General features: G+C 42.9%; 1 protein-coding gene across 12 annotated transcripts in view; it reads left to right on the forward strand.

Moving 5' to 3' along the window:
- The window catches only part of PTPRD (protein tyrosine phosphatase receptor type D), a 1386996-nt gene that overhangs the window by 1332621 nt on the left and 31296 nt on the right, over positions 1-23079 (forward strand). For all 12 annotated transcript variants that reach the window (XM_083419250.1, XM_083419244.1, XM_083419248.1 and 9 more), the window contains 2 exons: positions 3736-3855; positions 5326-5480. In XM_083419250.1, coding sequence (XP_083275376.1) covers positions 3736-3855; positions 5326-5480 — 275 coding nt within the window. The remainder of the gene's footprint in view (positions 1-3735; positions 3856-5325; positions 5481-23079) is intronic.

A 23079-nucleotide genomic window follows, 5' to 3' on the forward strand; every position in this document is an offset into this window, starting at 1 on the left:
AGTTGTTTTGGTTGTTTTTAAGCAAGACTATACCTTTTTACTGCAAAATTTTCTCTCTACAATTCACTATCAAGTATCGTATTCATTGATTTTGTTGGATTTTTTTTATTTTTTTTAAATATGGAAATTTGCCTCCTTTAGTGTTACTGATAAAAGGTGGGACGGTATTTTTTCACACCTGTGATTTGCTGGAGTGTGAAGGTTCCTGAATATTACTTGGTAATAGATGTATATTTTTAAACTCACCAGGTTTGAAATGGTGCCTGCCTCCATTCTTAGTGGGAAAGACATCATTCAGTGTTCACTAGCTCTACAGCTTTCATTTCAGCCAGTGGACTATGTCATTTCTGCATTTGGAAGCATGCAGGAGTCTTCTATTATGTCTCATATAAAAAGGAAACCATGAGACTGCACCTTTTATGCCATTCATTCTTTGGCTCCCAGTATGTTTCCAAGCACAATTCAAAGTGTTGGTGCTGACCTTTAAAGCCTTGAACGGCCTCGGTCCAGTTTACCTGAAGGAGCGTCTCCACCCCCATCGTTCTGCCTGGACACTGAGGTCCAGCGCTGAGGGCCTTCTGGCTGTTCCCTCTCTGTAAGAAGTAAAGTTACAGGGAACCAGGTGGAGGGCCTTCTCAGTAGTGGCCCCCGCCCTGTGGAACACCCTGGGATCCTTGGCATGTGTACCAGGCAGAGGGCCTTCTTGGTAGTGGCACCTGCCCTGTGGAACGCCCTCCCACCAGATGTCAAAGAGAAAAACAACTACCAGACTTTTAGAAGACATCTGAAGGCAGTCCTGTTTAGGGAAGCTTTTAATGTTTAACAGACCACTGTATTTTAATATTTTGTTGGAAGCTTCCCATAGTGGCTGGGGAAACTGAGCCAGATGGGCTGGGTATAAACATATTATTATTATTATTATTATTATTATTATTATTTGCAACCTTTGACCTCAGCTTTACAGCTGCCTTGTTAAAATGATCTGCTCTTACTCTAGCGTAGTTGATACTGCTTCTAGCTGAATTTCAGAGGATGTTGTCAAGCAGTGCTTCTGGATTATCTGCGCTATTGTCTATGAGGTGGTGAAACTTTCTACCAAAGATACATAGCCAAGGCACCTAGTCCTCCCACTGAGGCCATTCAATCTAAGCCTGCAGCTTGTCACGCTGGCCACGTGACCCGGAATTGTCTGCGGACAGCGCTGGCCCCCGGCCTATAGAGTGAGATGAGCGCACAACCCTACAGTCTGGCAAGACTGGCCCGAACGGGCAGGGGTACCTTTACCTTTACCTTATGGGCTTAGTAAACTCCTGGGTTTTCCTGTTACCAGGAAGCAGTTGTCAGGTAATTCTCAGAGTTGCTTACAGTAAAATAATAAAAGCATAAATTTAAAAAGAATTAATAATGAAGAAACAAACAAACATAGCAGAGCAGAGCAATAAAATAAGACAGAACACCAGTATACAGTCTTAAATAATTACAAAGCCTGGGCAGATAGAAAGTGTGACCTCCAGCACAAGGCCATGCCCCTAGAGGTCACTGGATAAGCCAAAGTGACTATGCGTCTAGAAGTCAAGCCAAGTCACTTGGTCCATGCTCACCACAAGATTATCTGATGTCAAACACTGCAGTAAAGAGTAGTTAAGCTCACCTTAACTATGCTTGACTGTGCATAGCAATGGTAAGAATGTGAAGTGAGATCTCTATTACCCTGGAATCCACCCAAACCAGAACACTTCAAGTATTTGAACCACATGTTTGGGAAATATAAGAACGAGGAATTTGCATTCTTTCAGTAAAGAGTGGGAAATAATGTTTCTACCTAATAAACTGGCCCGACATGTTTGTCACTCCTTTACCATGAGCATTTTAAACCAGATCTTCTCCAGCTGACTCCTATAACTCAACGTCTCCTCATCGGACAATCTCCACCTGTCACTCACCCTGGCTCCACCACCTTTGCACCTCAATCTTGTGCTGTCTTCTTTCTCTCACTCATTTTTCTGTTACACTAAGACACGGAGTGCCCTTTAAAAACTGATAAATAATCTCTTTCTGTGAACTCTTATAGATCAAAGACTTGGCACTCTAAAGCCACAACATGTTTCATTAAAGAATGGAAAAACCTCAAAACAAAATTACGTTTTTGTGTAGTTTCTGGCATAGTTCATTCTAAACATCCTGGATCAAAGAAATCCAGTCTCGTAGCACTGCTTTTCTATTTGTAGCAAAGCTTAAATTTTTCAAACCGCTCACTTCGGAAACCAGTATTTATGTTTGGATGTCAATGATCATGGTTTCATCTGATATACCATATTTTTCGCTCCTTAAAACACACTATTTTCCTCCTAAAAAGGAGCAAATGTGTGGTCGATCGCTGGCTCCATTTCTGGCCCCGCCCCCTTGCCCAGGCCTCCATTGCTGAATGTTCTGCAGACAGAGGCTGTTTGTTTCTCCAGCGACATGTGACTGGCTGATTAGATTATCTGTCTGGAAAGAAGCTGCAGAACCGTGACTTGAACCCCATAAAAACAGGCTTTTTTCCCTTTGCAAAGTAAGCTGCACAACTTTGAGCTGATCCTCAAAAAAGTGAGTGTTCCGGTTTGCAAACGTTCTTTGGAACCTGAACGTCCGACAGGGCTTCTGCAGCTTCCGATTGGCTGCAGAAGCTTCTTGCAGCCAATCAGAAGCCGCACTTTGGTTTCCAAACGTTTTGGAAGTCGAACTTACTTCTGGAATGGATTCCGTTTGACTTCCAAGGTATGACTGCAGTTGGATCTCACCAGCGCTGGGTTTTGGTTGCGCACCTACTCACTTTGTGAACAGCAGAAAATAATAATAGTAAACATGAGGGAAAGGGAACAGAAGGCTCCCTTTACAAAATTGAAAAACTCCAGTGCCGCCACTGGCCAGACCCAACAATGCCGCATTCTGCTATGGAGTCCTTCCTTCTTGTCCTTCCTTGAGCCGTGCTGACCACATGGAGAGAGCAACCACTTGTACGGCCTTCTCCCTGTCATTACTTCACTTGCATCAGTTGGTAGAGGTGAAAAGGAAGCCATTTCACTTCTGGCTTAGGATTTTGGTTTGTTTGTTTTATGCCCCTCCCCACCCCCGATGTCTGAGGAAAAAAGGACAGAAAAGAGAATCTCTTATTCTGGAACTGGAGAAAAGCAGGTCACTTGAAGATCAGTTCCATCCCAATGGAAAAACATGCAGCCCTCTTGTCATATTATTGAAGAATTCCTTGTTCTTACTGTGCATACATACCAAGCTGAGGATGAGAGAGGTGGAACAGGAAGCAGTTTCTTTTATCAGACAACATAGTTTCATGAATCCTCTTCCTGACTCGATCTGTTTTGTAGCTGTGCTGATGCACACCATCTGGTCCACCGAGAGGCACACATCAAGCATTACTGATGACGCTACTTTTCCGTGAAACACCCCCTATAAAATCTGCAGCATAAAGGCTCAAGGTCCCATTGTCCCATTCGGCATGCTGAGCGCTCAGGAAGCTTGTTTATATTGTGTTCCCCAAGTGCACCATCATCTCGTCGTCCTTCTGGATGATCTGGATCATTTCCACAGCAACTAGACCACATGCTGTGGGGGTGTCTCCTATCCCAACATAGTAATATTCTTGTCAGCCTGTTTCCATTAGTTTTCAGCTGTGAGCAACGTGATTCGTGCTACTTAAACAGTGAATATATTTCTGCCTAAAATGCTTTTTTGCAGGTGAAATGTGATCAGTATTGGCCGAGCAGAGGAACCGAAACATATGGACTGATCCAGGTGACCTTGTTGGACACTGTAGAATTGGCAACGTACTGTGTTAGAACATTTGCACTTTACAAGGTAATTCTTTGTTGTGTATGCATCAGATATTTTTTGGTGGCGAGAGAGGGTCATGGTTGTTTATAACAATATAACTGGATTACATGGGGCCATACAGTCTAGTTCATGGGTAGGCAAACAAAGGCCCAGGGGTCGGATCCAGCCCAATCGCCTTCTAAATCCGGCCTGCGGACGGTCCAGAAATCAGCGTGTTTTTACATGACTAGAATGTGTCCTTTTATTTAAAATGTACCTCTGGGTTATTTGTGGGGCTTGCTTGGTGTTTTTACATGAGTAGAATGTGTCCTTTTATTTAAAATGCATCTCTGGGTTATTTGTGGGGTGTAGGAATTCGTTCATTTCCCCCCCAAAATATATATATATATAGTCCGGCACCTCACAAGGTCCGAGGGACAGTGAACCGGCCCCCTGCCAAAAAAGTTTGCTGACCCCAGGTCTAGTTCCTTGCAACAGCAAGATTCCCTAGAATTAAATGCTCACCCAGTTTCCTATCCAAAGCCTGCAGAATGCTTGGGGAGGGGGGCCCCCATAAAATTCCAGCCATTATCAAACATCTTCACAACTATAAAACATTTATTGACATTCAACCCATATCAGAACTCTGAAATCTTTTACACATTGTTTTTCTTCCCTCCATGGCCCTAGTAAACAATTCCGCTTCCTTTCTACGTTAAGCTTTTAATTATTTGTTTTCCAATCTAACTTACAACCAGTTCCTTTAGTTTTAAAGTCAGTGGTTTTCAACTAGTGTGCCGTGGCACCCTAGGGTGCCTTGAATGATGGCCAGGGGTGCCGTGGGCAACATTGGCTTCTGTTGCTCTTTTCTTCCCTCCCTCCTCTGATGCCCTCTCACGTCTCTGCCTCCTAAAGGCTTGCACAGCTGTTCATTGCAGTAGCCCTGGCTACAAGCACAGCAGGCAATTGGGACCTCTGGGGCTGGCCAGCAGGTGCAGGCTGCCAGTAGCTGAGGCAGCCTCAGAGTAAACAAGCAAGCAGGCAAGCGGTCAAGGGAGTCCAGCCACCCAGTCCGGCAGCCCTTGCTCTTGGGAATGGACAGAGAAGCCCCAGGCCCCAGGTTGCAGTGCTCATCTCACTTTACTGGCCGAGGGAGCCGGCGTACAGCTTCCGGGTCATGTGGCCAGCATGACTAAGCCGCTTCTGGCGAACCAGAGCAGCGCACGGAAACGCCGTTTACCTTCCTGCCAGAGCGGTACCTATTTATCTACTTGCACTTTGACGTGCTTTCGAACTGCTAGGTGGGCAGGAGATAAATCCAACACAGCTCACTATTAAATAGGTGCCACAGTTCTAGAGTAGCCACAGACTCAGCTTGAGAGATGATATTGTATCCTGCCTTTAAATGGAACTTTATTTAAGACTCATGGCGATGTGGCAAATATGCCTTTGCTCCATTCCGGAGCGCTGTTGTGACATTGGGTAGTCATTCCAACCAACATTCTTCTCTGGCAGAACGGATCAAGTGAGAAGAGAGAAGTGAGGCAGTTCCAATTCACTGCCTGGCCTGACCATGGAGTTCCAGAACATCCGACGCCATTCCTAGCTTTCTTACGACGAGTCAAAACCTGTAATCCTCCCGATGCTGGGCCAATGCTTGTTCACTGCAGGTAAGCACAGGCTTCACTGTAACAAACACTTGCAAGTGACATGTTAATGCCGTAAGCCAATGGCTCATAATTTGGCATTGTACATAGCATTTCATTTGCATTTTCCCCATTCTCTGGAAGTTCTGATTAACTGAATACATGATGGTTGCAGTCTAAACAAGCATGAAACTAGCTCCACAAGCTGAAAAGGAGCTTTAGAACACAGTGGTGGCTGTTTCCAAGCAATGGCCCCCTTTTCTACATGGCAAACTATTTTGAAAGCTTAGGGGAGGTTCTTAAAAAAATTGTGTTAATGCAAATGGGGCTTGTTTGAAGGAAAATGTAGAAAATAAAATCCAAGTAGGCTACCCCAAGGTGCAGCCATATGCACTTATTCCTGGAAGGTGCGCTTAGAACATGGGTAGGCAAATTAAGGCCCGGGGGCCGGATCTGGCTCAATCGCCTTCTAAATCCGGCCTGAGGACGGTCCAGGAATCAGCATGTTTTTACATGGGTAGAATGTGCCCTTTTATTCAAAATGCATCTCTGGGTTATTTCTGGGGCCTGCCTGGTGTTTTGACATGAGTAGAATGTGCGCTTTTATTCAAAATGCATCTCTGGGTTATTTGTGGGGCATAGGAATTCGTTATTTTTTTCCCTTCAAAATATAGTCCGGCCCCCCACAAGGTCTGAGGGACAGTGGATCAGCCCCCTGCTGAAAAGGTTTGCTGACCCCTGACTTAGAACTATGGATACAAAATCCACCCAAGCAGAATTTCAATATATATATTCAAGTATATTTGTAATCCTTCTTATAGGGATCTCCAAGTGTGGTTTACTTGCATGTTTCCCCCAATTCTGGTTGCCAGTTTTCAGGGGTGTTCTTGAGCTCTCATGACTCCAGCACCATAAGTGCACAGAAGCTCCCCTCATACTAGCTATACTATTATGCGATAATATTTATTGGTTGGGTTGAGGTACTCTGGGAACATTTATGGGAAAGATGCTGTGTGCCTGGACCTTGCGATTGCTAGCATTTTGCTTGACATACAGCTCAAATAGCTGAATCTCTGAAGGTAGAAGAACCCAATTGTTCAAATGGTTGGATACCCACCAAGTTGAAAAGATATACCTGAAAAGCACAAAACTGCATCTGTTCTGGTGATCTTGCAAATCCATTGATTTCATTGTGAAAGGAAGTTTCTTATTACCTATTTACATACGCTACACTTCAAGTAATTTCAATTTATATCCCTAATTTGTTTTACCTGAAATGTGAGGCAATCGGATAAGCAATTTTGAACAGTTCTAAATGGAAAGAATCTGCTGATAATTTGTTTATTTATAAAAAACAGAATTTCTGCCCCGTGCTTCTAGTTCCTATGCACTACTCAAGGCAATTTACAACTATTTAAAACTGCAATATCATAGCAATAGAAATTCATTAAAAATCCAACACAGGCAGATACCAGGCAGATACACAGACAGATAAAACATAGCATTTAAATAAAATAAATAGGCAAAGCCTGATGGATTTTTTTTTTTTATTAAAAATGTCTTCAGCAGCAAGCAAAAGGCAGCAAGAAAGGTGGCCACTCACATTTCAAGGAACAAAGTGACGCACACCATACTGAGAAAGCCTTATAGCCGAGGTAGGACACAGAGAAGGACATCTCCTTTTGATATTTGGCCCCAGGCAAGATGGCATTAGAGGAGACAGTCCCTCAGGTGTATTTGAACCTTGAGGCTGTCATGGGCTGGCCAGGTCACGATGATGCAGATGGAAGATTGGCCAAGGACCTGGGAGAAGGTTCTAGCAGAATGTGGGGGTCTCTGCCGGGAAATTTTAAGGCAAGGATCATGGGAAGGGAGCTTCCTCAGCCAGTGTGGTGTAGTGGTTAAGAGCGGTAGAGTCATAATCTGGTGAACCGGGTTTGCTTCCCCGCTCCTCCACATGCAGCTGCTGGGTGACCTTGGGCTAGTCACACTTCTCTGAAGTCTCTCAGCCTCACTCACCTCACAGAGTGTTTGTGGTGGGTGAGGAAGGGAAAGGAGAATGTTAGCCGCTTTGAGACTCCTTCCGGTAGTGATAAAGCGGGATATCGAATCCAAACTCCTCCTCCTCGTCTTCTTCTTGTCTCATGCATCTCCACGATGATAGCTGCAAGTCCCACCTCCTTCTCTGTTCCTGCCTTTCCTCCCACCCTGGCACCATCAGATACTGGGAGTATCTCAGGAACGCCACTCCAGATTTGGGTAGGATTTGCTCCGTAGCCTTTTTTTCTCTTGAAGATATCCCGCAAGGCAACAGAGGTTTAGGATCAGAGTTTTTCTTCTCCTGGATGGGCTACCTTCCCAGGTGGGCAAGCCCCACCTACACCTCACTTCCCTCTACAGCTCATGAAGAAACCGCCTTCTTGACCAGTGGGCCAACTATTGGTCTCGTCTGCTCAACCCTCTGGGGCCTGTCTTCGCATGCAGGGGAAGTTCCTAACTTACCGAGGATTTGAGACCAATTGGCTACCCTCACCTGGTTTAGCCAGCCAACTGAAGCTGTTCCCAGTGTGTGTCCACTGTTGCATGTTGACAGCTTCTAGGAGCCACAGATGAGAGCTGAGCTGAGTGCAGGCTGGGGACAAAGGTAGACAAACTAATCCAGAAAAAGAACAAAATGTCCCCCACCAGAGGTACTATACCCATCCCCGAGCACTCCATATATAGGTAAAGGGACCCATGACCATTAGGTCCAGTCGTGGCTGACTCTGGTCTTGCGGCGCTCATCTCGTTTTATTAGCCAGCATGACTAAGCCACTTCTGGCAAACCAGAGCAGCGCATGGAAACACTGTTTACCTTTCCGCCAGAGTGGTACCTATTTATCTACTTGCTCTTTGACGTGCTTTCACACTGCTAGGTTGGCAGGAGCTGGACCCAAACAATGGGAGCTCACCCCATGGCCTGGGATTTGTACAGCCGACCTTCTGATCGACAAGTCCTAGGCTCTGTGGTTTAACCCACAGTGCCACCCACGTCCCATATATACAGTATATACATATATACTCCATATATACAGGATAGCAAAAGGGTGTGACAGTGTCAGATCAATGTCCAAAGCTTTTGCCTTAGCTGTCTCTGTATTTTGGATTAGCCATGTGTATTGCCTGAAATGCCTTCAGGCAGCAATTTACATACCCACCACAGTAACCTAAGCATTGAAGCCTTTGGAAAGAACTCTTTGCCAACTCTTTGTTCTTCAGCAACTGGGAGACAAAGGAAGCCCTGGATTTTTTTCTCCACTTTTTCTGCCCCAGTATCCTTTAAGTCCACAGAATTTGACCACTGTACTTTTTAGTTTTCCTTTTGTTCTTTCTTGGGGTGCAGTCCAATGCATACATACATACTGACTCAGTCAGTCACAGTAAACACAGCAGAACTTTCTTCTGAGGAAAACAATGAGTGCAAGACCTGTTCTCATTTCCCTAATAACTGAAACAAGTTTGTTTTATGGAGACCTCCTCCGTGTTTCCTTCTTTATTGTTTTTGTTTCCAGAGCTGAGCAAACGGTGTTGATGGTAGATTTATGAAAAACATAATCATAAACATCTCTCAAATAAGTTTTCATGTATGAATTTAAGAGCTGCAACTGAAAGACTTGAAGTGAAAACTGGATGTAATTTTCATGAGTGCCAAAAAAGCTTTTATACAGCGTAGCTAAAAAATAAGGATAAAAATAAACAGTTCTGTTAAGCAACAGTGATAAAGTACTGGGTAAATTGTTTTCTTAACTGACGATGTAGGCAATTAAGTTTCCACTGAGAGCATGTGATTGGCCCTCCATAATCTATTCCCTTGAAATTTTCTATAGACTGTGTACTCCAATTATATATTATGGCAGCAATCCAAAGAGGTGCACTTAAGCCCTATTTAAATCAATGGGATGTGTTAGTTGTGATTGTCTTCCCCCATTGATTTCAATAGGACTTGAGACATAACCAACTTCCTCTTGATTGTGACCTGCCAGATTCAGCATGCCAAACTCCTAGGAAGAAAAGCAAAAGCAGCTTGGAACTAGCTAACACTCATCTGCAGGAAAACAAAATGAAAACAATGCCTTTAATTGCACAGTTGCATTTAAACGGTTTTAACCCTTAGCCTGCAATCCATGCATCTTCTCTTGGCAGCTCAGATGTGCTGGGCCTGCAAAAAAGAAATGAGAAAATCTCAAAGCAATTTTTGCTGTGCCCATAAATGGCAGAGGTCTTACTGCTAACAAATAATGCATGCATACTCAAGGCTTTGAGTTTCTAAGAATCACAACACTAGTTTAACTTTAGAATACCACAGAATCCAGATTGTTAGGCCATTGGTGTAGGAGCCTGTTTTTGTCATTCCATAGAGCACTACATATGCTGATAGTGCTTTAATCATCATAATGGCAGTAACAGTCAACTTCCCAGCTGGCACTTACTTATACCTTCTAGAAGTGGAATGTCATGGCCATTGGTCCCATTTGCCAAACAGCAGAGCTGGTTCTAATGAATAACTTATAAATGCCTCATTTAGTTATCCATTTCTACCTCTGCATAATATTCTGCCTATTCCAGAGCAATTTAGCAATATCACAGTCCAACCATTGCCTCCATGCTGATCTGCTTTCATTTGTAAAATTAAATATCCTTTTAATGAGCACTTATTGTTTGAAATTCAGGCTTTAGTTCTATGAATCTGCGATAGACAGAGTGTAACATGTGGTCTATTGATAGCAGGAAAAGCACACGGTTGCGTTTGAAGTCGGATTATTGCTGGCAAACAGGTGCTCATCAGATCATAGCCAAATAGCACCAGAGGGCATCTGGAAGCCTTTTTGTTTTGTTTTGAGAACTTCACAGAAGTCTTAGCAATTGCTTCAGTAATGTTACCCAGAAGCTTTGTATAGAAACATAGGCCTTTATCCTCTGTGTTTCTGCAACAGAGCACCAGTGGGCAATCCTTGAAGAGACATATAATTTAATGAAGTGTTCAGATACATTGCTAATGTCCATAAAATGAGTAACAGAAAGAAGGCAGGTGGGCAGCTTTGAAAAATGTGAATTATGGATTTAAGGAACGCACTCTCACCTAGAGATATGCTAAAGATAAATTTCAGCCAGCTATGGGATATTCACGTTTTATACAGATGCTTTCCATTATTACAACATGACATACCTACAATTGCGTCATATGGTTCTGAAGTTGCTCTCCCCCCTACACACACATTTTGATGCCAGTTCATTCATTTCCTCACCCGGCACTCCTTTTTACATGTAAAAGTTTACAGTAATTAAAACATACAAAAATAGAGCCTCACTTTACTTTTTTAAACAGCAAATCCCATAGTTTGAACAAGAAAGTACACACACAATACTATAAATACTGAATAATACAAGAAAATTTCTTTGATCAGGTTTCCTTGCAGATAACATGGAAGTGAAGGTGTAATTTTTCCAATTTTTTTGCCATATCTACAGTGGGGAACCTGAGATATTTAAGTGCATTAACAACATGTAAGCGCATTCATGTAAGTGCCGTATTTTTCGCTCTATAAGACGCACCAGACCATAAGACGCACCTAGAACAACAAGAGGGATTGCTGCGCAGTGAAAGCAGCAATCCCTCTTGCTGTTCTGGCTTCTGGGATAGCTGCGCAGCCTGCATTCGCTCCATAAGACGCACACACATTTCCCCTTACTTTTTAGGAGGGAAAAAGTGAGTCTTATAGAGCAAAAAATACAGAACATTGAACATGGGTGTATTGTGCGATATAAACTTCAGAAGTCATTCTAAACATTAACTGTGAATTGTCTTCTCATGTCAAGTTATTATTGTTGTTGTCATTATTTATTTGATTCATAAATCACCCTTCATCATAGGATCTCAGGGCAGGTGCACAGAATAACATACAGGATAAAAACAAGTAAATAATTAAAACAAAACAGCAAAACAATAACCCCTTGGACACATTTAAAAGGCTGCCGAACATTAATCAGCCAAAGGCCTAGTTGAAGTTTTAAATGTTTTATTGAGATCCTAATTCAAGTAAGGTGCAGCTAACATCCCCATACACTTATTAAAAAGATACTTCAGATGCAGAACTCGCATGTTTCGCTCCCTACATACGATTTGTCCCTGCCAGAAAGGGAGGTTTCCAATGTCCTCCTCTCTTCTTTCTTTTAGCTTAATCTTTATGGTGTTCTTCTCCTCAAGGTTGCAATGTCGCTGCTGTTTTAGATTCCATTTTATCTTCCTCTTCTCACACCTGCACTCATATTTCTGTTTCCTTCTTTCTAATAGTCTGAGATTTGTTCCTGTCTTTCCCTAGACTGACCCTAAAACCAAGAGTTCGTCCTCTCTTATTTCTCAGTGTGCTTATTGTAACGTTCTTCTGGTTGGCCTTCCTTTATCTCCATTCTAGTGTTTCTATTATGAATGTTTACTTTCCTGTTCCTTCCACTTTGATCATGTCGCTCTTTATGGACTTCTGTTCATGTTCCATTTTATATTCAAATTTTTTATCTCTCATCTTTAAATCACTTAATTCAATTTGTACCTTCTTATCTCACATCTCTTTGACTATAATGTATTCTCTTTTCTTCTGGTATGTGCCACCTCACTTCTGCTGTGTCTCCTACTTGTCCTTTCTCTGTTATCATTTCTTATCTTTGGAATTCTCTTCCCACTGATAGTTGTCCTACTTCACTGTGTTCAAACAACCTTCTAAGACTTGTCTTTGTCTCCCCTCCAAGCTTCCCAGTCTGATTGCTTTGCTTTTATTGCTAATCTCCCTTTGCTGAGGGTTTTTTTTCCAAATCCACCTGCTCCTTTTCCCTAAATGTGTCACATCATTTAGACTGTAAACCTTTGTTGGGGTGCTTTGTGGACATTTCTCAACTGTAAGGGATCTAGTTGTGGGTGTGGTATAAATACAACAAGAATTTAAATTTAAATTTAAATTGAATTGAAATACTTTATTGAGTGGTGTAGTGGTTAAGAGCGATAGTCTCGTAATCTGGGGAACCGGGTTCACATCTCCGCTCCTCCACATGCAGCTGATGGGTGACCTTGAGCCAGTCACACTTCTTTGAAGTCTCTCAGCCCCACTCACCTCACAGAGTGTTTGTTGTGGGGGAGGAGGAGAATGTTAGCCGCTTTGAGACTCCTTAGAGTAGTGATAAAGCGGGATATCTTCTTCTTCTTCTTCTTTATTGTCACTTGTACAACTTGTATACAGTGAGATTACACGAGCACCCCATATCTGCTCTCTTAGTCTTAATTCCCCTCGTTTACTGACGCACACCCACCAAACCCGAAAGTCAGTTGCCCTGTTGTTATCTTTTCATTCAGCAGCCTAACAGCCCATGGATAGAAGCTGTTCTTTACCCTGTTGGTGTGACCAATCATGCTTCTATATCTTCTGCCCGAGGGCAGGAGATCAAGAAAGTGCCGGCCAGGGTGTGCATTATCCCTGAGAATTTTCCTCACTCTCCTGAGGCAACGTTCTTCCCCTATTTCATCCAGCAGATTCACGGGACAGCCCATAATATATTGAGCTATATTCACCACCCTCTGTAGGCACTTCCTATCAGTTGATGTCAAACCAGCATACCACACCATGATGCAGTGTGAAAGAACACTTTCTATTGTTGACCGGTAGAAGGAGATCATCAAATGTTGATTGACATTGTTCTTCCGTAATACTCTGAGGAGATGGAAACCTTAGGGTGCTCTTGCTATTTTCAGGTGGGATTCAGTCACTTGCTGGCAAAACCAGGTTGCACAGTTAAAGCTGATTTGGCACTCTTGAGCTACAAATCATTCCTCCCACCACCCCCAAAATCAAACTTTTTGCTATAAGGAAAGTGATGGAGAAATGCACTAAGAACCGTAGGATAGTGATTACTTGATGCAATATCATATACCCTCCAGCCAAAAAGTCAGAATGAATGCTCAATAAATAGATTGTCTGTCAACAACATTAAATTCTAATGTTTCACTTTTGTTTGTTTGTTCCTTCTAGAAAATGGGATATTCTATTATTCCTCTATTATGCCTAATGGGCTCCCTCCTCCCCCACAACATTTAATTCCACAGCTGTCTTCTCACCTTTGTTTTCAAATACTGTGTGCATCAGTATGCCTGTTCATGTCCTCTAAGGTCCTCACGTTAGATCACAGTTTGAAATTAGTACAGAATTAGTAACTATGACTGCAAAACTAAGACTTAAGGATGAGTCACGGATAAGAGATGAGTGGAAGTGTTTTGAAGAGTATCTCAGAGGATATAATAGTCAGTTACCTTACAAGTAGGAATGAACACATGAGCAGCAGGTAACATTAAATAAAGGAAGATTTGGGTGGAATAATAGATTATACAGCCAACAAAAGACTACCTAGAATGCCATGGAGAGATGGACTGGGAAGTCCGAGGATAAGAGAGAAGGATGAATATTGTATGGTGTAAAAAGTTGTAAATGTGCATTAAAAATAAACAAACATGCTGACCAGGAAACGAGTCCCATTGAACTTAATGGCACTTTATCTCTTGAGTGATGTTTAGTATTGGTCTGAACACTCTGTCCTCTTTACCACAGCTAATGCAAGTTCTAAATCAAAGAAGACCATATCTGATTACTTGAGGGGATACTTACTGATGGGCAGACTATAAAATTCTGTGAGCTTTAATAGTAGTGGTAGTGGCAGTAGTATAGTGCCCTATCCCCGCAGGTCTTAGGGTGGTTCACAAGATAAAATCACAAGATAAAAACTCAAAACACATAACCAAAATAAGAACAAAAACAACCCCCCCCCCACGCATTTTAAAAGGGCATTGGATGTCAATCAGCCGAAGGCCTTGTTAAAGAGGAACGTTTTTTGCCTGGCACCTAAAGGTCTATAATGAAGGTGCCAGGCGTTAATCTGTTTGTAACCTAGCGAGGGACGTGGGTGGCGCTGTGGGTTAAACCACAGAGCCTAGGACTTGCCGATCAGAAGGTCGGCGGTTCGAATCTCTGCAACGGAGTGAGCTCCTGTTGCTCAGTCCCTGCTCCTGCCAACCTAGCAGTTCGAAAGCACGTCAAAGTGCAAGTAGATAAATAGGTACCGCTCCGGTGGGAAGGTAAACGGCGTTTCTGTGTGCAGCTCTGGTTCACCAGAAGTGGCTTAGTCATGCTGGACACAGCTGGAGCTGTGCACCGGCTCCCTCGGCCAATAAAGCAAGATGAGCGCCGAAACCCCAGAGTCGGTCACGACTGGACCTAATGGTCAGGGGTCCCTTTACCTTTAACCTAGCACTACAATATGTGTGAATGGCTGAGTGTATATTTGCATGTTCTCAGTGAAAGTATTCTAAGAGCTCTGAACTTCCTGACATCAAAGACAGGCACAGTGCAGAATATTGGCATTTAATAGGTAGAAGGTAAATAGGGACACGGGTGGCGCTGTGGTCTAGACACTGAGCCTCTTGGGTTTGCTGAATGGAAGGTCAGCTGTTCGAATCTGTGTTACGGGGCATTTAATTCCACATACTCCATGGGATGCGGACGAGAACCATTGCCATTGTAATGCAACATTGAATCCTTCCCTACCCTTCTCCTGTTTGACCCAGTCAATCTGGGTAGCGGACTGGGAAAAGGAGGGTCCCTAACTGCTAATACTACTGTCTCCCAAGAAACAATGGAAACACTCAACATTTTTGTAGATCAGCACCAGTGGTACAGTAGCTTTAAAAATCAGTACACAGAAAGGGATTTGTGCTTGCCATCATTTTTGTTCTGGTTGATGTCTAGAAGCTGCTTGGCAGAGAGCAGAGTAATAGGTACAGTTTGCCACCATAACTGCATCCCCTCCATCAAGCATCTTTCAGAAGACACTGCTGGAACAGGAAGCTTGCAGTCAGGGAGCAGATTATGGCTTCCCGCTAAGCCCTGCAAGGGACCTTTCCTAGTGATGCACAGGACAGGGAAATAGGGAGCACCTCTGTATCTAGTGAATGGGCAGCCTTTGGTGGCAAGATGAGCAAGAGAGATAGTCATGAGTAATGGGTAGCCCTTCAACAGATAGTTCCTGTGATGAGGTGTCCATTAGCAGCTAGTGAGTGAATAACTGAGAAAACAGTCTCTCCTCTTTGATAAGATGTGTACTCACATGCTGCGCTAACTGATGCCTGCATGTGAGGATTTGGTTGCTGGGAAGATTATGGGGCTGACTCGCCAGCACAGCGGGTGGCACTGTGGTCTAAACCACTGGGTCTCTTGGGCTTGCCGATCGGAAGGTCGGCAGTTTGAATCACTGAAACGGAGTGAGCTTCCGTTGCTCTGTCCCAGCTTCTGCCAACCTAGCAGTTCAAAAACATAACAGCACAAGTAGATAAATAGGTACCACTGCAGCAGGAAGGTAAATGGCGTTTCCGTGCTCTCTGGCTTCTGTCACAGTGTCCCATTGCACCAGAAGCGGTTTAGTCCTGCTGGCCACACAACATGGAAAGCTGTCTGTGGACAGATGCTGGCTCCCTTGGCCTGAAAGAGAGATGAGCATCACAACCCCATAGCTGCCTTTGACTGGACTTAACAGTCCAGGGGTCCTTTACCTTTTTACCTTTCCTTTCATACCCGTTGGAGGGATCTGCGGGCAAGCAGCTTCTGCTTATCCCGCTGAATATCTCCTGTTTCTTTGACCTGTGCTGTGGTTTGAAACATCCTTTCAAGTAAGGAAGTGTACTGCAGAGGTGCTTGCTTGGCAGGCTGTGCCAATTGTTGAAGCACAGTCCTGGTGTCTCCCTACAACAGTGGCTAACCTTTGCTTTTTCTGTGCATGATGGCAGCTTACGTGCATTTTGGAGAGACACTCTGTAGTCATTAGTATTTGGATCCTCTGCACATCTGCTATCTATTTTCCCGGAAAAGAATGGATTAGGTGCAAGGATCCTGCTAGTAGGCAGTCTTCCTATGTAAATACCTTTCTGCTGAATATGTTCCTGGTGGATTGATGATGCTTCAGTTTGTTAAACTGACCACTTATGAAAATACAGTCTTGCATGTATTTCTTGAAATAGAAATGCCACTCTATAACTTATCACTATTAGTTAGCAGTGATCCTTATTTCCTGATATTTATCATGTCCTGTGAGTCTTGTAATTTTCTTTGACCTGTGCTGTGGTTTGAAACATTATTTGATCAGTATTCTCAATGAGTCATTTTATCCACATGTATTTAGTTAATTTTTTCCTGCCTGTGTTTATATATACTCTATAAGGGAAAGGAAGCCTGACTGCTCACAGCTGAGTCTGGTAAAAGAGCAATTAGTTTCTATCAGAGCCAACAGCTGTCTGTAATGAATTCTGAATTAAAATTACGAGCAAAGAAAAGAATCTAGCCATCTGCAGGAAATGTGAAAATATTTTTATAACCCTAATAGCTGAGATCTGGACAAGGGTATTCGTGAGATTTCCCAGCTGTACCTACAGTGAATTCTCAAATAGCCTCAGACACAGAGCACACCAGAATGCATAGCATCAATTTTGGCTGCTTAACCTCTTTGGCTGCACTTGAACCAGCTTGTATTTTGATCTAAAGTAGTTAGCATGAAAGCCTTCCTTTGTCAAAAAGCATTTTTCTGTGCCTCCAAAATGAAAATGTAGCCGTAAAAATAGTCCTGTTATCTTCGCACAGAGTCCTTCCAATCAGTGTTCCATTACTAAAATACCACCCCTCAAAATGAATAATCATAGTTAACTTGATTTCCCCCTGTCCTAAATTGTTCCTTTCAACAGAATATTGAGTTGCAGTATTGGTTTACATGTGGCATTTTGATTGTGTTACCATTTCACATGTTGTAATTCAGTGCGTAACCCTCCTGATTCTGTTTCCAATGTTCCTTTAATGTATGTTTTGGCCCTTTTAGCAGCAGAATATCTCAGAATTGTGGTTTGCTGAAAAGGTGAAATGATATGGATATAGAAGCCACAGTTTAGAAATAAAGCAATATGCCTTGCATATGCAATGGACCAGCTTCAGTCACTAGCATCTCCAGGTACAAGATGGGAGGTTATGGGATGGGTGTCCATCAGAGTAGACAGCAGCCCAAAGACCCCCAGTGACAGGAAAGGCAGGATGGGGATCCTTGCATGGGGGTACCTAGTTCATGCCCCTTCAAAATCTTGCGCCTGGGGCTATGGCCCTTCTGGGCCGTCTATGCTACACCCATCCCATCTCCCTTCATAATAACTCAGTGAGGTAGATTAGCCTTGACTCAAAGCCATCCAATAAGCTTTATGGCTGAGCAGGGATTTGAACTAGGTTCAGAACTATTCATGGTATCATATTGTCTCTCACTGATGATTTACAATTACTCAGTGGGCAGAAGGAATGGAGTAGTACTTAATCTCCCAACCATTAGCTATGCACCTCCCCACCCCACCATTGCTGATCCAACGCCTAACCGCCAAACCTTACAAAGCTGTCATGATTGCTACGCAGTAGGCGAAAACCAAATGGCCCTGCCCATTTGCCAGATGGAAAAATTCCTACCAGGCCCCCATTACAAAACAGGCGACCAACAAAGACCATAGCAAGGCCAGTCAGACCTAAATAAAGGGGGATGGGTGGGTGATCCACTACACAAAGGCAAAGAGGTCCAGCAAAAATCGCACAGGGATTAAAGAATGTTTTGCGGCCATCCCCTCAAGCCAAGCCATTGGCTTTAGGGTCCAAGTGACTGTGAAACGACCAACCGGAGTGGAGCAGGGCATAGCCCTGCCCAAGCTGGGAGGTGGGGGGTGCTTAGAGATCTGATCACAACACACACCCTCCTTTAAGAGGAATCGATTTGTAGGGAAGGGTAAATGTGGCTGCACCAAGCTCTGCATGTGTTATTTTTCAGAAAGTTTAAAGGCGTCTTACAATGGACATGTGGCCGTTCCTTCTGCCTGCTGATGCAACACTTTTTTTGTCACTCCTGCACATGGTCCCTAAAAGATGATAGAGGTCACCTACGTGTTGCGTATGTTTGTTCTGTATCACAGTGGCTGGCAGTGAATGCGGTTCAGAAAACCAGTTGGTTGAGATTAAATTCAAACAAAGACCAAGTTAGAAAATAGTGGCTACGCAGCTTGTCTTGATACAAACACAATACATATGAAGAGGAAAGGGACAGGGTTTGCCATGGTCCTTGCTAGTTGGTCGTAAGGTTATTTGTTCTAGTTTATGCATGCATTGCATAAATTTACAAAGACCATAATAGGAATTGAATACATTGTGAAGAAGTCCATGCCATATACCACGGGTGAAATTAAGTGCCATTAAGATAAGGGGATTATGCCACTAAATTCAGTTGCATTTTTTGGCATCTTAGTCTTTCCCCTCAAAACACCTGATTCAAATTCAGCCATTGAGTTTGAGCCACAGTTTCCCTGTTTAATTGCTCCACGTGTATGCATACACACAGGTTAAATGATATTGTAAAGCGGTGTTCATTTATGACAGATACCTGTGCTATTGAGGTTTGTTGTTTCCTAGGGTAATAATCTCCACTTTTAATTTCATAATGTTCTAATTAGCTATGCATCATCATTGGCTTCTAAACTAGAATAATGTCTCTTCCTGCTCCCTTTTTAACCCTCTAAATAGCTTCTAATGATAATCACTTACTTAGAGAATATTGTGCCTCTCTGATGCTTAGTCCCTTTGTTGATTAGAGCTGAAATGTAGATTTAGGATCCCTACAAATTATCATCTTTTCCATATAGATACAGGTTTATTCAGTGATCCTTGCAACTATTTACTTGCAATTTTATATCGCACATTCAGTGCTTGGTAGGTCGCTATTATTCCTTTTTCTTCTTCTTCCTTTTGGAGAATTAAAGCAGAACTATAGAGTAAATAGGTGGAGCTCAGAAGCTCACAAGGCCAACCTGTGAAATTAGCATCTGAGGAGGGATTTGAAGTCAAGTCTGATTCAGGTATAGCAATCTATCTGCTGGGTACATCGACTCTCAAGAGAAAAATCCTCATATTTGTAAAGGGCATCTTTTGTCAGGAAATACGTGGGGATCTGTGCCTCTTCCTCCCCTGTAGCCCAGTTGGAAGTGAACACAGCAAGGCAAAAGAGAGGCATTGCAGCCCAGCAATAAAAGCTGTAGCAGTGGGAATTTGTCACTCAGACATCACAAAATGTGCCTTGTGGCTTACACGGTAATATGCCATCTGTTGATATCGCAAATTGCCTTGGTCTTAAAAATTATTCTAGGAAGGATAGATGACTTTGTTTCTTGAGCATTAATCGCTCATTATTTATTTCTGCTGTCACTGAAGCCAAGAGAGATTTCCACAGCCTTTCTTAAGATGGGTGCTTAAGCTCACTTTACATGCTGCCTTGGTAACCTGACTCCCACTATATCCGAAAGTGTGGCCACATGCATAGATACCCATGTGGTTCAGGCTGATTAAAACCACACTTGAGAAGTGCCTTGAAATTAAAAGTTGCCCAGAAGTCATCATACCTTTTGATCCCAAACCTTTTGATCATCATTCAAGCAACGTAAATGCATGGAGAGACAGTTCACTAGATGTGTAATCAGTAGTCTAAACCACTGAGCCTCTTGGGCTTGCCAATCAGAAGGTCAGCGGTTCGAATCCCTGCGACGGGGTGCGCTCCCGTTGCTCTGTCCCAGCTCCTGCCAAACTAGCAGTTTGAAAGCACACCAGTGCAAGTAGATAAATAGGTACCGCTGCAGCGGGAAGGTAAATGGCGTTTCCATGCACTCTGGTTTCCATCACAAAGTTCTGTTGTGCCAGAAGCGCTTTAGTCCTGCTGGCCACATGACCCAGAAAGCTGTCTGTGGACAAACACTGGCTCCCTCGGCCTGAAAAGTGAGATGAGCGCCACAACCCTATAGTCGCCTTTGACTGGACTTAACTGTCCAGGGGTCCTTTACCTTTTTACTTTAATCAGTAAATTGGGCCTCAATCTCTCCATGAATGGAACCACAGAGATGGAAAGCAATAAGTGGTATAATCTGATTCAACTCCACATTCACATCTCCTGTACGTGATTATTATGGACAGTTATTTTTTTCCCCCCAGTGGAAATCTCGTAACCTTAAATGGCTGTGATTAAGCCTGCTGTGTATAGTACTTGCTTCTTGTATTAGGTACAATTAGTTCCCACTGATTTGTCTAATATAAAATTACCTTGTAAGCATTATCTTACCTTCCTGCAGGTATTGTGCAGAGAAAAAAGATAAGTGCTGTAAAGTACACAGCACTCTGCAACAGATACTTACATTATTCCCACTGATTTGAACAAAACAGCTATTGTTGCATTACACAACTTACCCTACAGTACAGAAGCTTTCCCTGTCATGTGACATGAATCTACCTTGTCCTATTCTTGCTGCTTTATTCTTAACTTCTTACTGTTTGTTGGCTTGGGTACAGCTGTGCACAGGGCTTCCTCAGTGCCAACCATTAGCTGATCGTCAGCTTGAAGAATGAAGTCCATGAAACACAAATTTACCATGTCCTATTGAAAGTGATTCTGAGGTTACATTTTGATTCTGAAGCAGTAGGCACATGTGACTTATACGACATTATATTTTTACAATCTTCCTTTAGAAATTCATTTGATCCAATTCAGAACATTAAAGTGTTTGTACCAACCTAAGATATGCATGCCTGTGTCATCCAAATGTACATGTTGTGTGCCTGGATGAAGCAAAACACCAAGATGCTCAAAGCCTACCCCCTTTGGTTCCACAGATATTTCTGCCTTCCTGCATGCTGGCCTTACACACTGCAAAATGCATATTTAAACCACTGTTGCCAATTGTATGCATATTGTTATCTGCAATTGCTTTAATTGCACGCTGTGTTCCCACCTGAAAAGCATGGACAACTCTCTAAGCGGTATAACACAGATCTGAATAACTGTTGTACCTAACAGCCAATATGAGTTAATCACACTTAAGCCCATTGATTTCACTGATGTGAATCAAAAAGCAGTCCTCTGAGTAATCATCAGGAGAATTTTCTTTAGCCATTAAGCTTCCTTATTCAGTGGAATGACAAAATAGCATTGGGCAATAAGGCAGCAGCGCCACTTGACAGCTCCATTTTTTAATGCTAAGAATCTGTGTCAACCATAACTCTGTCACCAGCAGCCTACCAGTCCTTGCCTCCACCATCAGACTCCCAATCTATGTATCATTCCTGTTACTTTGGTCTGAGGGCACATGACACAACCACCTTGCTGAAGCTAAGCAGTGTCTGGACAGGAGACCGCCTAGGAATCTCATGTATGCCACTTTGAGTTTAATAATAATAATAATAATAATAATAATAATAATAATATCCCACCCATCTGGCTGGGTTTCCCCAGCCACTCTGGACAGCTTCCAGCAGAATATTAAAATACAATGATTCATCAACATTAAAAATTTCCCTAAACAAGGCTGCCTTCAGATGTCTTCTAAAAGTCAGGTAGTTGTTTATTTCCTTGACATCTGATGGGAAGGCGTTCCACAGGGTGGGTGCCATTACCGAGAAGGCCCTTTGCCTGGTTCCCTGTAACTTTGCTTGTCGCAGTGAGGGAACCGCCAGACGGCCCTCGGAGCTGGACCTCAGTGTCCAGGCAGAACGATGGGAGTGGGGACACTCCTTCAGGTATGCTGGTATACAGTATACAGGAATACTGAGGCCGTTTAGGACTTTAAAGGTCAGCACCAACTGAAGAATGTTGTAATAAAAGCAGTGCTTTTGTGATGGTACTTACCAGTAAGGAGTACTGATGCCTTTTTTTCCTGGTGTCCATGGCAGCCATTTTGTACTAGCACCCACAGAGCTTCATGGATATAAGTATACTAAATATGAACATAAATACTTGTATGCAGTGCTATTTTTCTAGAAAAAGAGGTGCCGGAACTCACCCTTGTTCTCTTATAATGGCAATGGCGCCCACCTGAGAGGTGCTGGAATTGAGTTTCAGTGAGTTCAGGCTGAAAAAAAGTTCTGGGTAGCTTATGGTGCAGGTTATCTTACTTACTTAATTCGAATTCGAATGACTACGCCTATAAAACTCTAATACTTTGACTGTGTACAGCTACTGTGAGTACACTACTTTTGTGTGAAAATGGTGCAGTTTGTTTTCTGATCACAATAATCTTCCTAGCAAAATTGCTCTGTTTTTTGTTTTTGGCACTGTTGTTTAATTTACCATATAACTTCTCCATAAACTCTGTACCTTTCCATCAGCTTTTTTTGTTTCGTTCTGTTTTTATCACAGTTGCTTTATGTACTCGAACCTCATAAATGGCAGTCTCTATATATTCCAAAGCCACAATATTCAATCGGATTATCCCCTGATATATGTCAAATATGTCCTAAATGATTTTTGGCCCATATTTTAATATCTTTGTTCTTCCAAATAAATGGCCTGTGAAATCTCGTAATTACAATGGCTTCCCTTGCCAGATCACTGAAATATCAGTTAAGGGTCAGCACTGTAATAGCAACAAATTAATCAGAAAAGCCAATCTCTAAGCACAACCACACAATGCCTTCAGTATGGAATGGCCCCCGAATGCCTCTTAATTTCC

This window comes from Podarcis tiliguerta (genome assembly GCF_965153285.1).
Source record: "Podarcis tiliguerta genome assembly, chromosome: 17".
NCBI classification, from domain to species: Eukaryota; Metazoa; Chordata; class Lepidosauria; order Squamata; family Lacertidae; genus Podarcis; species Podarcis tiliguerta.